A 17,870-nucleotide genomic window follows, 5' to 3' on the forward strand; every position below is an offset into this window, starting at 1 on the left:
ATGACCTATCTTTTTTATTGCATTAATCAATTCCGCTTAGAATGACCTTTAAGAAAAGGTATGGTTATGGGGGTCTCTATGTGCAAAATGTTTATTTTTTTCATTTATTTTCGCTCAAAGTTGTCCGTTTACATTGAATTTTATAGGGAAACTATTTAGTATATTCTGACCTCAAGGGTAGATAACTCAGGAATGTGTGGGTCACAGGGACATAATATTGTCTTGAAAATGTACACTTCCTGGCAATAACATATTTCAAGTTTATTTCACTTAAGAAATGTGAAAGTAGTTGCTCGACACACAGGTATATGATTTATACCAACAAAAAAACCAATCAGACCAACCAAGAGACTCGAGAATAACCCCTTCAAACTTTGTTTGCAGTAAAATAAAAGTTATGGTATTCAAGTTTTGTACCAGAATATTGAAGCTGATTTGAGCTCACAAATTATGGTCAAAATATATCCTCAAACTTAGAATCAGTCTTAAATTTCAGTTAAAATATTAATTGACCTATGAACAACTCTTAGGTTTGAAAATGTAAGAATTTGAACTTTTGTAGTTGTGGGACCAGGTATATCCATCCTACACAGAATCAGGTTGCATGTATACATCTAATGAAAGGAAAGGTTTGCATAAAAGTCATTTCATAACAAGAGATGTGTTCATCAGAAACACAATGCCCCCTATTGCGCCGCTTTGTAATTTTTTATATATTTTTTTTGGACCTTTGACCTTGAAGGATGACCTTGACCTTGAACTTCCACCACTCAAAATGTGCAGCTTCATGAGATACACATGCATGCCAAATATCAAGTTGCTATCTTCAATATTGCAAAAGTTATGGCCAACGTTAAAGTGTTTTTTTGGACGGACAGACAGACTGACAAACTGACTGACGGACAGTTCAACTGCTATATGCCACCCTACCGGGGGCATAAAAATATAGATTTAAGCTGTAATTTGTAAGAACAAATATATTTTACATGCTGTATATAATGTATATAATATAAAGTACATTTCAAGGACCAAGAGAAAAGTATAGTTATGAAAATAGTAAAATTAAAGATATCAATTTTAAACACTCAATTAAAAAACTGGGATGTATCTGGTGTGATAAAAGGTCAGGGTGGGGGCTCCATTAAACAGAATTCATTAGTATGATTTTAGTAATATGTCATGTTAAAGATAATGATGATATATAATTATTTCAATTACAAATGTGCACACTTACTCATATAATACAAACCATATTATATAAGCATGTTTGAAACTACAAGTACTCAGAAATTTGAAAAAATGCTATGACTGTCAACAGTCATATTTGATAAGTATCATGGCCAGTTTGACATCATCAATTATCAACATATGACCAATAATTAGTATACAATTTTGATAGTCATTGCCATTAAGTTTGTTTTAATGAAATTTAATAACATTAATTATAATAATATGTCATATAGACAAGCACGTAGAATCGAATACATAACTGTTGCTGGACCGACTGGAGTCATGGCAATAGAGGAAATGACAATAATTATTGACCCCCACCCACCCCCACCGTGAAATAAAAGTTGGCATACATCCATAGTAAACATTCATAGTTACTTGGTTGCAAATTCGAAATCCCAAGGCTAATAGTAATGGGAAAATAACTTTGTATCTGATATGGAATTCATAGCATGGACAAATGGTAGATTCCCAACACTTGAAAAGTGCTGAAGTTAAAGTGAATGCCATACATGTTTGTGCCTTGCTTTGAATAACACTGATGGTGGCCAACACTCCACAATGGTAACAAAATGTTAGTAGAGAAACCATGTTGATCAGTCTGGTAAAATCAAATTGCACGCAACTAACAACGCACTGACACTTCATCATCATCTGCAGGTTACAAACTTACGTTCATGAGGGCTAAGTTGGTCCAGTCTGTTGTTGCTGCCCTTCTTGGCGGTGCTGTAACAGATATTCACCCTTTACCACTTAGATACCCATTTTCAGGTGTTTGTAGTCCTTTTAGAAAGTTCAATACAACTAAAGGCCTTTCTTACTAGATTCAAGTTTTAAAGGCTTCATTCCCAACCCTTAGGTACTGATGAGCAGCAAACAGCATTAAACCTGAACAGACTGCAGGCTGTTCTGGTTTAATACTTCTGCACATAGCCATTTTCACTTTGTTTCTAAGAGGGAAAGGGTTAAATTGCATATTGAGTGACAATGTTACAGCCTGAACAAGCTGTTTCATGGCCTTATGTGGCCTTGACCTCTGAGGAATGGAAAAGGTTTCACACACAAAATGCCATCTCCTCCATAAGTGGAAAGATATTTTGACACATGATTGCAATTGGGACATTTTTAAAAATTCTTTGATATCTGGCCAAATTATAATTTAGACAGGAGTTTTTATGCAGTTTCAATGTCAAAAGTTTTGAACTATTAGGCTATAAGTGTAATCTTGACCTTTGAGGAGGGTGTAACACAAGAAACTTGGACGTAACATACGGATTGTGCTACTGCTTTATGCCGCCTTCTTCAAGGGGTTAATTACAATATCAAATATATGGGCACAAGAATAATATGATCAAGATATTGAGAAACATCTGCAAGGTCTTAAGTAAGTGAGAAAAGAAAATGCATTGTTGAACAATCTAAAAATATGGAACAATAAATTTGCAGCAGTCTCTAATCCCCAGAGTCTTGGACTGGCAAAATGTTATTCAGGCCACTAGGAATAAATAATTATAAATTTAGGATATTTGATTATTTTTCTGTTTCTATGATAATACCATGATTGAGAAAGACTGATTTGCAGCAAAAAGAATCATGACTGAGGATACAGTGTGTGAAATCTCTGAGCATACAATAATAATGAGTTACAAATATTGTACAACAAGAAACCGTCTGAGACGGGTGATGCTCCACAAAGGTTTTTTTTGTCACAATATTGCACTATATATTGGGATAAAAGGAAACGTCTTGAGGGGCATAACTTTGAACAAAATAATACAATGGATGGTTTAGCAACTTAAAAATTTCAAAGGGCCATAACTCTCTAAATAAATCATCTAACCAGAACCCACAAATAACATGCGCATCTCCTCAAGGTAGTTAAGCTTCCCATAAAGCTTCATTGAATTCCAGTCAGTAGTTGGGGGGAAATAGCCCAGACAAGAATTGCACTATATGTACAGTTTATAGAAAATTTCAAAGGGCCATAACTCTGTGAAAAATCATCTGACTAGAACCCGCCGATAATATGCACATGTTCTTGGTAGTGAAGCTTCCCATAAAGTTTCATTGAATTCCCGTCATTAGTTGCTGAGAACTAGCCCGAACAAGAGTTGCACTATATGTACAGTTAATGGAAAATTTCAAAGGTCCATAACTCTGTGAAAAATCATCCGACCAGAACCGATTGATAATATGCACATCTCCTCTTGGTAGTGAAGCTTCCCATAAAGTTTCATTGAATTCTGGTCATTAATTGGTGAGAAATAGCCCAGACAAAAATTGTGCACGGACGGACGGACACACGCACGGACAGACGAAGAGACGACTATATGCTACCCCAAAAAATTTGGGGTGAGCATAAAAAAAGTAAAAACTACTTCACGGTAAGATCCATATTAATACAATAAAACAAGAGATCGCATAACGGGTGCTACGCTCGGATGCGAAAGCTTGTCAGATTTTTTTTTTTTTTAGGGGTCACAGTGACCTTGGCCTTTGACCTAGTGACCCAACAAGAGATGTGTTTGTCAGAAACACAATGCTCCCTACTGCGCCGCATTGAAATATAATTTCTATTTATCATTTGGCAGGTATAGAAATCATCTCCCTTTAAAGGTTATTACTTCCCTTGAATTTTGTCCAATACAACAGAGGGTGGGGGTGGGGGGGGGTGGGGGGGGGGTGGGGAGGGTCTCACAGTCAATTATGACCATGTCAGACATCACTGACAACCAATCATGTATCTATGGACATAAGTCCACAGGTATGTAATGAACATCAAAGAAATTATAAGTATATCATTTAAAAAAAAAAACTTTGACAAATCAATCATTTGGGTTATAAATAATCAAAATAATAAATCTGTACAGTAACTGTGAAAAGAATTTGAGATTTATAATTATATAAATTACTTCCCTTGAAAATAATTGTCTGTAACAAATGTCTATTTTTAGTAACAAATAATTAAAAGCCACTACCATGACTGTATATTCACCACTAAAAATGTGCAGCTCCTTGAGATACACATGCATGCCAAATATATTAAGTGGCTATGTTCAATATTGAATAATTTTCTCCCTTTTTAAATAAAGCTTATTACTTCCCTGAAATCTGTATATTTTACCATAGACCGTAAAGGATGACCTTGATCTTGACCTTTTGACACAATGTGTTTGTCAGAAACACAATGCCGCCTTCTGCGCCGCTTTGATTAATTTAACAAAAATATATACGTGGGCAGGTCAGATAACTATGTACATTTAAAGCTTATTACTTTCCTTGACTTTGTTTTTTTACCCTAGACCTTGAAGGATGATGTTCACCTTGCAATTTTACCACTCAAAATGTGCAGCTCCATAAGATACACATGCATGCAAAATATCAAGGTGCTATCTTCAATATTTAAAAAGTTATGGCCAATGTAAAGGTTTTAGCCAACGCCTATGGCGGATGGCGGACGTCAGACAACGAGCTGACTATCACAATAGCACGAGTTTTCTCCAAAAACAGCCTAGCTAATGAGGAAACAAGAGCTGTCACCATAGGATGACTTTTGCCCCCTATAATCGCTTAATAGAAGTAATGAGCTGTTTTCGAAACCTTAACACAGATTTCAAAACCTAAACGCGGACCCTAAGTTCAAGGTCAAGGTCACAGGGGTAAAAATTTGAGTGCGTATGGAAAGGCCTTGTCCGTATACACATGCATACCAAATATGAAGGTTATATCTCAAGGGACATAGAAGTTATGAGCATTTTTCAAAATCGTAACGCAGATTTTGAAACCAAAAAGCGGACTCTAACATCAAGGTCAAGGTCACAGGGGTAAAAGATTGTGTGCGTATGGAAAGGCCTTGTCCATATACACATGCATACCAAATATGAAGGTTATATCTCAAGGGACATAGAAGTTATTAGCAATTTTCGAAATCTAAACACAGATTTCAAAACCTTAACGCGGACCCTAAGTTCAAGGTCAAGGTCACAGGGGTAAAAATGTGTGTGCGTATGGAAAAGCCTTGTCCATATACACATGCATACCAAATATGAAGGTTATATCTCAAGGGACATAGAAGTTATGAGCATTTTTCGAAACCTAAAGGCAAAGTATGACCGAAAGACAGACCGTTCACTAATGCCGCCTTTTCTTTGAAAAGGGGGCATAAAAAGGAAATTGATTGACCTACCTCATCTTTGGGGATGGTGGGACAGTCTCTTCTGAAACAACAACAACAACAACTGGTAATCAGCTTCACAAGTAGAACTCTGATTCCAATACACAACTGTTCAGTGTTTTATGTCAATTATTGGTAATGAAAGTGATTATATTCTCCTTAATACGTGTGAGATTGTTGACCATAAAGGTCTGACGGGAAATTAATGATGACAAGTTTTAATTAAACAAAAGCTACATATTAAAGAAGAATTAACAATCAGAAAGTGAAGTTTTCTTTGATAACAATTCAGCTACAGTTACTATTATGCTTTTGCAAGCCAATTAAGGATTGTTTGCCTTCTGTCTTCAAAACATCACTTGCACTGAATACCATCTCAATACCATCTGTTACAAAATAAAGCTACAATATATACAAACATTGATAACTGTTTTGCCAAAACCTATGCCCTACCATCTATGTATTTAAACAACATTTTTAATATAAATGCTGCAATTTAATGTATTTCCTAAGTAATCAAGCAATTAGGTCAACTATGTGATAGCACATTTAACTTTTTTTGACACATTTATCTTTTGCTTTTGATGACCCTTAAAATATTTTTTTATTACATTAAACAATGAAAAAGCTGGAGAAATGTTTGAAATCTTTAGAAACCAATGTACAATGTATAGAACATTCAAATAAACTTCCAGTAATCACAACATTTTTAAGCAGCATTCTGTTACAAATAGCACCACAGAAAGTCTTGATGCAGTGCCCTGGGAAACTGGTGAAGTAAGAACAGTGACGGTGATTCCAGCATTGAAGATGAACATCATGACAAACGTCAAAACAGCTCAATTGAATTCATTCCACAGGAGTAACAAAACATAATATGGAACTAATGTGAACAAAGGGAAGCAGTCAATCCTTAACCACTCTTGTTAAAGATAGTGAAGTGTTATTAAGGTAGGGGATACAACTCTTCCTGGTAAAATATTAGGTTAATAGGATATGTGCTTCTGTAAAATCTGCAATCAAACAATGTGATATCTTATAATATTATGCATGACAGGTTTTCCTAAATGTGAGTGCTACATACATACATGTAGGGGATATTTCTGTAGGATACAAAGGGGCATAACTCCAATTGTTTCACCTGACAACATTCCTATACACAGCCATCATGTAATTATGTTTATATTAATTAGTAACAAGCAAATTCGTTGAGTTGTTATCCAACGCAAAATAAATTTTGTTTATGGATGAGTGCAACTTCCTTGATATATGGCATAATCCTAAAGAAATAATTATGTATAGGGTAATTGTTTTAACGCATTGCAATTCTCCTCATTGATATCTATACACCAATGAAGTTTCATGTTGAAATCTTTAAGTGTATCTGATATATAGCCCTCAAAAGTTACATCATACAAAAATATGAAAGGGAAATAACTCTTATTTAAGAAAATGTAGGGTTATGATTCTTGTGCATGGCACTTCTTCCCATTAATTTCTACACACACTTGAAGTTTCATGTTGAAATCTTGAAGCGTATCTTGTTGAAATCTTGAAGCGTATCTGAGATATAGCCCTAAGAAGTTGCATCATTCAAGAACAACAAAGGGCTAAAACTCTTATTTAAGAAAGTGAAGGGTTATGGTTCTTAGGTTTCTCCTTATTTATATCAATACACCCATGAAGTTTCATGTTGTAGTCTTTTCTAGTGTCTGAGATGTGGCCGTGAAAAGTTACATCATACAAAGAAATAAAGGAGCATAACTCTTTCTTAAGAAAGTGTAGGGCTAATGTTTTTGTGCAAGGCACTTCTCCTCATGGATGTCTATACACCAATGAAGTGTCATGTTGATATCTTATAGAGTTTCTGAGATATAGCCCTAAAAAAGTTTGCGACAGACAGATGGACGGACTCACTGACAAACAGCGCCAATTCTATATCCGTCTGACTTTGGTGGGGGATAATTAACAATATATGAATAAATATTACTTAGGATATTGCACAGAATATGTTTAAAAAGCAGCTTACTTTACATGCCAATTTTTCAATACAAATACATTAATATTGAAATATGCTCCCACATTCTGCCTGTAATCTCTAACATGACTGTCTTTAAAGGACTAAAGCATCTTCACTAAAGCACCAGAAAAACCACTATTTGCATCAATTGGTTCAAACACTGCAAGCATGAATGGCCCCTCAAGCTCTCATATATCAGCAAATGAAATGACAAAAGGTTCAAATCAACATGTTGTGAACAAATGTGTTGATGTCTCAAAAAAACAAAATAATGTATTAATTGGCAATTAAAATTAACCATTTATTTATCAATAAATGCAATTTTTAAATTAAATATAGTGAAAAAATGCATGCCATCAATATTTTTTCATTAAAATAAATTTTATAGTAACCCTTGATGCAAAAAAGTTGTTGAAACACATGAAACACAACATAGTTATTATTTCCAAAGAAATAAGTAAAAACCAACAAAATTTGAAGTTCAAGTTATGTGAGATGTGAGGTGAAACAATCAACTGAAAACCTGAACTACAACAAACAATAAAGTAAATCCATGCTCAATATCCGTGCCAACACACAACAGCTAGTGAGTGGGGTACATAAAGTCACCAACCTTGCTTAGGCAGGAAATCTGGACGGTCCATAAGTAAGGATTTTCCATTTGTAACAACTTTAGGGAAACACAAAGAGTGTTCATGTTCAGTATATCAGTATAACTATTCACTTAATTAACTTAATTAAGATAAAGATATGTGAAGATTCACTCTAGCGTTGAACTGAGCCAGTAAGACTGTTATTGAGAACTAATCTCAAGCTATGTATATGTCATATCAAATTATTAGGGATGCAAGAGGTTAAACAAATCATTAACCGGTTAACCCTTTCCTGTTACTGGTTATTAACCGGTTAACCGAAACGCCTTATACGTAGTTAAATGATTAAGAGTACGTAAAAAATGTCACACCGCTCCAACCGCTCGGTGTAAACAAAAGTAATTTCAAATTTGAAATCGTTTGCGTTGATAACATGCCAGTTTCGAAATAAAATGTATTATACAATTTATTTTTTAAATTGTGTAAATGTATGCTATGTATTTGATTTTTTCCTGCGTAAATGCAAAGGAGTAAAAAATTAAAGAACTACACAATGTTCATTTTCACTTGTTATTATATGTTTTTGGTTGGGCCGCTTATACTACGGTTGCGTCGTATCGCTTGCAAAAATGATGTGTTCTTTTGTTCATTCTGTTTTTATTTTTGAAACTCAAATTGGCTCAATATAGAAATGTTTTTTGCCCTTTCTATTCATCGTAAAGTGGGTCATGTGTGTCAACGATCTACATCTCTTCTTATTCGATAATTGCATATTTTGTTGTTTTGTTTAAGTGTCTGAAGCCGAAGTATTGTCGTTTGATGTTCAATTTACAATTAAAAAATGTGGGTAAAATAAAGGACACGATTGCAAATTAATTAATTTTGAATGAAATGTTAGTTACATAATTTAATCAGTACATTTATTTAATAGCAAAGTAAGTAAGTATTATGATCTCAAATACTGATAGTTACGTATATTTGTTAACGTACCATAGCGCGCAAATTTTAAGCAATTACACAAATACTAAATTTTACAGTTTTATTTTTTTAATATTTTTAATTGATGTTTAATTATTTAATTAGTTAATAATTTGCTTTCTTGAAAAACACTTTAATTGGACGGTAATGGTGGAATCATTGGATGTAAATTATAATAATAATATTAATTTCTGATAAACAAAAATGATGTTAACTCCACAAAATTTTAACTACGAATGCAATTCTTGATCAAATTGTCACTTATTAACATGGAATTATCGCGAGCAATCAGTGTTGGATATTGGTTAACAAAACACCAAAATAAACCGTCCAATGTCTCAACTGTCTTTTTATCGAGAGTTCAATAAACGTGTTAATTACGTCTTCGCTAATTGCTCCGACTCCACAATTTCGCTAGTTAAATTTTCGCAAGTCAAACAAAACAAAATTGTCAGTTATCAAAACGTACCCCCTATTTGTTATCACAAAGGTATTGATTTATTGCTTTATTACTTTGATTGTTGACACGTTATTTATTACCGTCGATGGTGCGGCATGTTGCTCTAACTAGTAGCCAGCGCAAGTTGGCAGTATGCCACTCGCAAAAGTAAAATCATACGATTTATTCCATAAAAAAAAAATTCATAATTTTTTTTTTCCAGGTTAACCTTTTACCCAAAAATATAACCGGTTAACTGGTCGTTTCCGTAGGTTAACCTCTTGCATCCCTACAAATCATCTATGAAACCTGAATTATTAAAAAAAAATAATAATGCTAAGACAACAATTACTTGTTAATTTACATGACAATTTATGATATTTTAATTAAATTCTTTAATTGTTGAAATTACTAACCCATTTAATCACTGACCTAAAAGGCAGTTCTGTGTGCCGCGATTCTTTCCATGTTAATGTAAATTGTACAACTGCCGAGTTTTCTGAGTAATACAAATGCTACAACTACACATTTAGGTAGAGCTGAACTAGCCTCTCTTCTTCCTCTCAGCCTGTGGTCAATCCTAAAATTCCTCACCTTACTTAACCATAAAATTCCCACTTTTCTCAATCCTCAGATTTCCCTCATATGGTGAAATCTCAAATAACCTCTCAATGCTAATTCCTTAAATACCCCCCTACATGCATAAACCTCAGATATACTCCTAATGCCCAATCCTGAAATTCTCTCCATAATTATGTTTAAGTCCTTCCTCAATCTTACATCCCCCCATTCCTAATCTGGATTCCCCCATACACAAACCTTAAATTCTCCCCTATGATCAACCCTAAAATTGCCCCATACAATCAAAGCTCAAATCTTCCCTTCAAAGCTATGCTCAAACCCCAAATCACGCCAACCTTTTTCACTCACCAGTTTTAGTCCAGAGAGACCCCTGGCAGTCATGAACCAGTCGACAGTAGCCGTCAATGAGGTCAGCCATGTCCTCGGCCTCTGGCAGAGAGGAGCAGGTGATGGTGAGCGGCTCGTTGGCCCCTGCGATACGCAGCTTCAGCACCCCCTTACCATCATCCAGGGCCAGGGTCTGTATGGCCTGCACCTGTGAGAAGTCGGCCATGTGAGTCGGCTGAAATTGACAACATTAAGGAATAGCAATGAAATTATGAAAATGAAAGAAAACTATACATGTTTGTAAACATTTATGCCCCCCCCAACATGCAGCTAAGTTCCTGTGACCTTGACCTTCGACCAGTTCACCTCAAATTAACAGGGCTTTTCTGTTTTGGACTGACCAAAGAACAGGAGCAAAGCAACAAACCCCACTACTTCTAAGGGAATATCATGATGCATTATTTGTAATGGTAATACACAATATGTTTCTTACTTCATTTAGCATGATGGTTGAAATACACAGCCAAATTGTGAACATTAAGACATTTGTTCATACCAGAACTGTCACGGTGAAGGCTAAAATACTCCCTGTATGCCTCTTTGTTTGAGGGCCATGGCATTGCAATTTAACAAAATATTTTTTTCAAAAATGCATGCGCCTTTACTATAAAATTTATTCTTAATACCTCATACAATAGATATAGAAAACAAAATCAATTTTTTTTTAGGTAGTCGCATGATCCAGTTTAAAAAATCTATGGAGACTGATAACTTAGAAACCAAGGGACAGAATGAGGGCAAACCTATAGTTCAGTCCAGTGAAACAAGCATAACTTAAAGCAGCTTTTTTTTTTCTTCCATAACCAGGTCAATACATGTATACCACATCTATACAGACACTTTGGACACCAAGCACTTGATAATGAATGAGCAATGAGTCAAGTGTGTGTAAGTACTGTAATACTCATACTGTGGTTAAAGGACAACCTAGATCTTTGAGTTACATGCCGACCACAAACCAACACACATATATACTCTGTGTAATCACTGTTTATAAAAACAAATGGCAATTCATGATCACTTGAACACTGACCCAGTAATTGATATAAGCAGTTTGCTAAATCAAGTCCTTATCATTATAATTAAAATGTGAAGGTACACAATGTGACAAGTTCATTTGGGCCATGCTCTGTGAAAAAGGGGTTAAATGCATGCACGTAAAGTTTTATCTCACAGCACAGGCTAATCAGGGACGACACTTTCCGCTTTTATGATATTTTTCGTTTCAAGATAGTCTCTTTTTAGCAAAGAGACTATCAAACTACTTAGAAGAATCAAACATTGAGACAAACATGGTGCAAAAATTGAACCTTAAGGAAGTTCAGATGGTACAAACCATGAATATCATGGAAGCAATCATGTTACAAACCTTTGAAGCCTTCTCAGTGAGGTAGCTGATGCCACAGTCTGGACCGATCACGAGCTCCATGGAGATACTCCAGCTAGACTGAAACACACGCAGACTATATCATATAGCTCACCATCAAGACTGAAACACAGATAGTTAACTACCGTAATAGAAACGTATGTACAAATACAGATTAGTTAATTAGAAAAGTCTTAATAGTGACAAATACACACACACACACACATTGTCACACCACATAGAGAATGCTTTATTTAGCCAATGATTAGCAGTGTATATTTCCATGTTTATTTGCATTTTTCACCATCTTCAACAGTACTTCTGTTACAATACAGCAACCAGTTTATCAACACTTTTCCTGTACTTTTACTGGGCTTGCTGGATCACCAGTGCTATACTTATATCACTGACAACTGCCCTGCATGAATCAAAGCTAAGTGCAGGAGATTTATAGTTTACTAATTAGTTTTCAGTAAGATCATATATAAACACTGGCTTTAATATACATGTATCCCCTTTAACCAGTGCAACATCTATCCCATCTACAGGCTAATTACAACATATCATACCAGTTCATAGACAGCACATCATGATTTACAATAATGATAGACAATACAAAGATTTGTTGCAAACACAAGTACTGTGTTCTCCTCACCAGAAACAAACACTTGAAATTAACACTGGGTCCACAAAAATAAAGTAAACATAACATCTGGAGCTTATGAATATTGAAGTATTGCCAATACAACACTCCAATGGTGAGCTTTGTTACAAAACAGACACAGATCAGCTTCCAAAGGTCAGTTTCCTATACAAATTAACAGAGCTGTAGATTCAATAACCATAACAATGACACCCATCAAACATCACATACTGCATATTCTCAGGTTGATAAAATTATATTCACAAAAACACTATCCGCATTAAAAAAACACTTTAAATGTAAAAACTACTATCAAGTTACTATGGTCAATCAAAACAAGCAAACCATACATACTTTTAACATGGAGCCTAAGGAATGGCCACAGGCTACAATCCAGCTTGTTTCAATTTCACAGACATAACTAATCAAGCACCTGATCATCAACTGCCTCCCAAAAGCCTTCAGGGCTTATCAGTACCCCAGCATCAACAAACACAGCTCTAGAACACAGCCAACCTGCAGTGAAATCTTCACCACAATCTATCAGAATCTCCCCTTGCTGTCTAACTCAGAATGCCTTATAAAAACATGGTACCTTTTCTATCAAATATATATATATATATATTATGGACAATAAATTATTGTTAAGAGCCGATAATCTGATTGAGAATTTCTCATTGCTATTATATCTACCTATTGAGACAAACATTGCATTTAATAAATAAATAATTAACATGTGGCAGTATGGGCTGTGTTTTCAGTTTTTCTCTGAATTTAATCAAATACTTCAATTGTTCATTTTTAAATTATAGAATCAGGTTTCGTAATTTTAGACTTTGGTGTTTTTTTCTCAAATAAAGGTTAAAATACTTTGACATGTAATGTTCCTGTCAACAAAAACACTCTTTGGAGAAAAAAAGTTCATGCTCTGTTAAATTATATACCTGTAAGCAAACATTATACATTAAGCTGGTAAAGCTGCATTTAGCAGGTATCTAGATTCCTCTGTCACTTCTGACAGAAAATAATTACAAAGAATGAGCCAGGAATGCCAGAACTAAGATCCTTCAGAAATTACATAGATAATCACACTTTCATCTTCAATCATCCATCAGTCTCCAGTCTCCACAGGTATTCTCAATTACCACAGAATGGCAACCCATGCTTCCCATAGACAAGTTACAGTAAATGAAATAAAACTGTATAATGCAACATGTACACTTGATATTGCAGAAAATTAATTTTCCTTACAACAGACATCTGAAACACTTCCTTAAAGGCTCAAAATGATTGCAATAAAAGTCTACACAAATCAAAAAAGGCTACACAAATTAAAGGGCAGTAGTTGACAACGCCACTTAAAGTTACCCCAATTCGTTTGTTGCATTCCAGATGTATTATGCACTTACCACATTACTCTTGCCAACAAAAGCCTAAACATGCTTCCAACTTACCCCAAGTGCACATTTAAATCTCTCCTGGTTGAACTTGCTGACTTGCGAGAGGGTGTCGAAGAAGCGATAGACGCACTCGGACTCTGACAGCTGAGCATATGACTTGAAGTGCTGCTGTATAGCCTTACGGAGGCTCTTCGACTGAAACAACAAACACAAAAGGGGCATGAGTGAACAGAGTCGCGCTCTTAGAAAATGGGGCTTAATGCATGTGCATAAAGTGTTGTCCCATACAAGCCTGTGCAGTTTGCACAGGCTTATCAGGGCAGACACTTTGCTTGTATTGAAATTTTTGTTTAAAACAAGTTTCTTTTACGCGATAAGCCAGTTTAGACGGAAATTGTCATTCCCTGACCAGCCTGTGAGGACTGCACAAACCAGGACAGCCTGCGAGCAACTTGCAGTCTGTTTAGGTTTTATGCTGTTTGCTGCTCATCAGTATCTAAGGTTTGGCAATAAAGCCTTAAAAACTTGAATCTAGTAAGAAAGGTCTTAAATTAAATATAACTTGTAAGGGACTTGTAACAAACATGTCAAAATACGTATATAAGTGGTAAATGGTTAATTATACACATGGCTGGATTGATTGCTTTATCATAGCAATTAACTTTCCTCTGGACAAACAACCTTAGACAAACAGCGGGGTGGAAAGATCTTCATTTGCATGCTGATAAAGTATCTTATCTGACGATTAATTGGAGCCTGTTTGCATGAGATATTAATATCTGAGCGAGTATCACAGAGGAAAACAAGAATATCAGTGAAACTCATGGATGCTCCCCAATGATGCGCTTTGTCAATCTATGTGTTAATAACCACCTTAAAAAATATATTATTAGCCTCGGTGACCTTGACCCCAGTGACCTCAAACCTCATCAAAAGGTAGAGGTCCATGCAAGGTACCTTCATGCCAAATATGTAAAAGAACTGTAAACAAGGGACAAAATTGTCACAAAACCAGGTTTTCATTGTGAAAAAAAAATCTGATAAAGGGAGAAAACTCAAACTGAACTTTTGAAATGAACAAACAAAATTAACCCCCTTTGTAAGTTTGTTTTTTAAAAAAATCTATTTTAAGTCGTGGCGACCTTGACATTGGAGATATTGACGTGATTCTTTCGTGCGACACACCGTCCCATGATGGTGAACAAATGTGCCAAATGATTTTAAAATCTCACAATGAATGACATAGTTATGGCCAGGACAAGCTTATTTATGGCCATTTTTTACCTTTGAACTCAAAGTGTGACCTTGACCTTGGAGATATCGACGTAATTATTTCGCGCGACACACCGTCCAATGATGGTGAACAAATGTGCCAAATGATTTTAAAATCTGACAATGAACGACATAGTTATGGCCCGGACAAGCTTGTTCCGCCCGCCCGCCAGCCAGCCAGCCCGCCCGCATTCGCCAATCTAATAACCAGTTTTTTCCTTCGGAAAACCTGGTTAAATATTGAAGGCGCTATGAGAAACTGTAAAAAAAATTGTGAAGGAAAAATCTATTATTAGCCTTGGTGACCTTGACCTTGATCCCAGTGACCTCAAACAACATCAAAAGGTAGCAGTCCATGCAAGGTACCTACATGCCAAATATGTAAGAGTACCGTAAAATATTGAAGGCGCTATGAGAAACTGTAAAAAAATTGTGACGGAAAAAACTATTATTAGCCTCGGTGACCTTGACCTCGACCCCAGTGACCTCAAAACACATCAAAAGGTAGCGGTCCATTCCAGGTACCTACATGCCAAATATGTAAGAGATCGGAAAAATGTTGAAGCTGCTATGAGAAACTGTAACAAAATTGTGACGGAAAAATCTATTATTAGCCTCGGTGACCTTGACCTTGACACCAGTGACCTCAAACCTCATCAAAAGGTAGAGGTCCATGCAAGGTACCTACATGCCAAATATCTAAGAGATCGGTAAAATATTGAAGGCGCTATGAGAAACTGTAAAAACATTGTGACGGAAAAATCTATTATTAGCCTCGTCAACCTTGACCCCAGTATCCTCAAACCTAAGAGATCGAAAAAATATTGAAGGTGCTATGAGAAACTGTAAACCTATTAGCCTTGGCGACCTTGACCCCAGTGACCTCAAACCTCAAACCTAAGAGATCGGAAAAATATTGAAGGTGTTATGAGAAACTGTTACAAAATTGTGACGGAAAAATCTATTATTAGCCTCGGTGACCTTGACCCCAGTGACCTCAAACCTCATCAAAAGGTAGAAGTCCATGCAAGGTACCTACATGCCAAATATGCAAGAGATCGGAAAAATATTGAAGGCGCTATGAGAAACTGTAACAAAATTGTGACGGAAAAATCTATTATTAGACTCTGTGACCTTGACCCCAGTGACCTCAAACCTCATCAAAAGGTAGAGGTCCATGCAAGGTACCTACATGCCAAATATGTAAGAGAACGGTAAAATATTGAAGGCGCTATGAGAAACTGTAAAAACATTGTGACGGAAAAATCTATTATTAGCCTCAGTGACCTTGACCCCAGTGACCTCAAACCTCATCAAAAGGTAGGGGTCCATGCAAGGTACCTACATGCCAAATATGTAAGAGATCGGAAAAATATTGAAGGTGCTATGAGAAACTGTAACATTTTGACGGAAAAATCTATTATAAGCCTCGGTGACCTTGACCTTGACCCCAGTGACCTCAAACCTCATCAAAAGGTAGAGGTCCATACAAGGTACCTACATGCCAAATATGTAAGAGATCGGTAAAATATTAAAGGTGCTTTGAGAAACTGTAACAAAAGTGTGACGGAAGGAAGAAAATAAGGAAGGAACTTCAAACTGGCAACTATATAGCATAAAAACTGACAAAGTGAACATGACAGTGCCTTAATAATTACTGCATTTTTACAGTCAAATTTGGTACTCACAGATGCAACCTACAGCTGCCAAGTCAATAAGTCCAATTCACAATGAAATATTGTCAATCTATATTGTCACAACATCATAATGTCATTGATAGTTAAATCAACACTGCTTAGATTTTTTTAAGTGACACCAGCACAACTGCCCAAGTAATACACTTCAGTAGTATATGCAGATCATAGTTTTGAGAGTGGCAATTACAGCAAGTACAATATTGTCAAGTGGTGTTCCCTACCACTAATATAGTTACAATGGTAATAGAACACAGAAGGGAAATTAAATCTGCTGTCAATACCATGAGTTAGTCATAGATATTAGTTAAATCATGAAACCCAGAATTTCCGAAACACTTAAGGTTTAGCCATCCCCTAAAATAAGCATCAGAATAAGCTAACTTACACATCAAAGTATTATAGAGCACCTTTGGATATTTTCTCAATATCATGCACAGCAAGATGGACGTTGCATAAAATTTTGTTCATGTTTTGAATTTAATGATAGTGAAATTTGTTCTTGTTAAATATCTTGTTTTGGTGCTGTAGTATTAACCCCTTGGAACCTTAAATTCATTGGAATGTGTCAGCAAGTTGTAAGCCAATCATTTATAGAAAGATGAGCATGCAAACAACTTCATTTGAAAACTTAAAGGCACAAAAATGGTATATCACACAGTAAGATAGCATGTTGGATCTGTACTTAAAGTTATATAATATGTACATGTCCAAAACAAACAAAAGCACAACATTAAATTGATGGCTAAATGGTACTTGCTACTGAAGTGTGTTTTTTTTTCAACCTATGCCACTACAAAAGATTTTTTATACTGCTTCCTCTTCCTTTTTTGCAAACAATGGCTCTTCTGTTTATTTAGATATAAGTAGTGTTTAACCACAAAAGAGTACACCCTAATACTACCAACCAGATTGGCTCCTAATATTGGTTAATGTTTTCGATTGAAACTGCATTAACATCCCACATATTTCACTCATCTGTTTATAATATGGCAATTAAACAAAATGAAATAATTCAACAAGCTACTTATGGGTTTGAACAATTAAAATCAAATACCAGGAACTTAAAAGTTGACAACGTGCTGTAGAGCA

At 35.6% G+C, this 17,870-nt stretch overlaps 1 protein-coding gene across 8 annotated transcripts in view; it reads right to left on the reverse strand.

The window, feature by feature from the left end:
* Window positions 1–17,870, reverse strand: part of LOC127879960 (focal adhesion kinase 1-like) — a 111,719-nt gene that overhangs the window by 24,517 nt on the left and 69,332 nt on the right. For 6 of the 8 annotated variants that reach the window (XM_052427106.1, XM_052427100.1, XM_052427103.1 and 3 more), the window contains 6 exons: window positions 13,867–14,007; window positions 11,773–11,850; window positions 10,365–10,578; window positions 8,038–8,094; window positions 5,417–5,447; window positions 1,904–1,956 (listed from right to left, as the gene is read on the reverse strand). In XM_052427106.1, the coding sequence (XP_052283066.1) occupies window positions 1,904–1,956; window positions 5,417–5,447; window positions 8,038–8,094; window positions 10,365–10,578; window positions 11,773–11,850; window positions 13,867–14,007 (574 nt within the window). The remainder of the gene's footprint in view (window positions 1–1,903; window positions 1,957–5,416; window positions 5,448–8,037; window positions 8,095–10,364; window positions 10,579–11,772; window positions 11,851–13,866; window positions 14,008–17,870) is intronic. The other 2 variants (XM_052427104.1, XM_052427101.1) reach the window with 1 other exon arrangement.

This window comes from Dreissena polymorpha, chromosome 4 (genome assembly GCF_020536995.1).
Source record: "Dreissena polymorpha isolate Duluth1 chromosome 4, UMN_Dpol_1.0, whole genome shotgun sequence".
NCBI lineage: Eukaryota > Metazoa > Mollusca > Bivalvia > Myida > Dreissenidae > Dreissena > Dreissena polymorpha.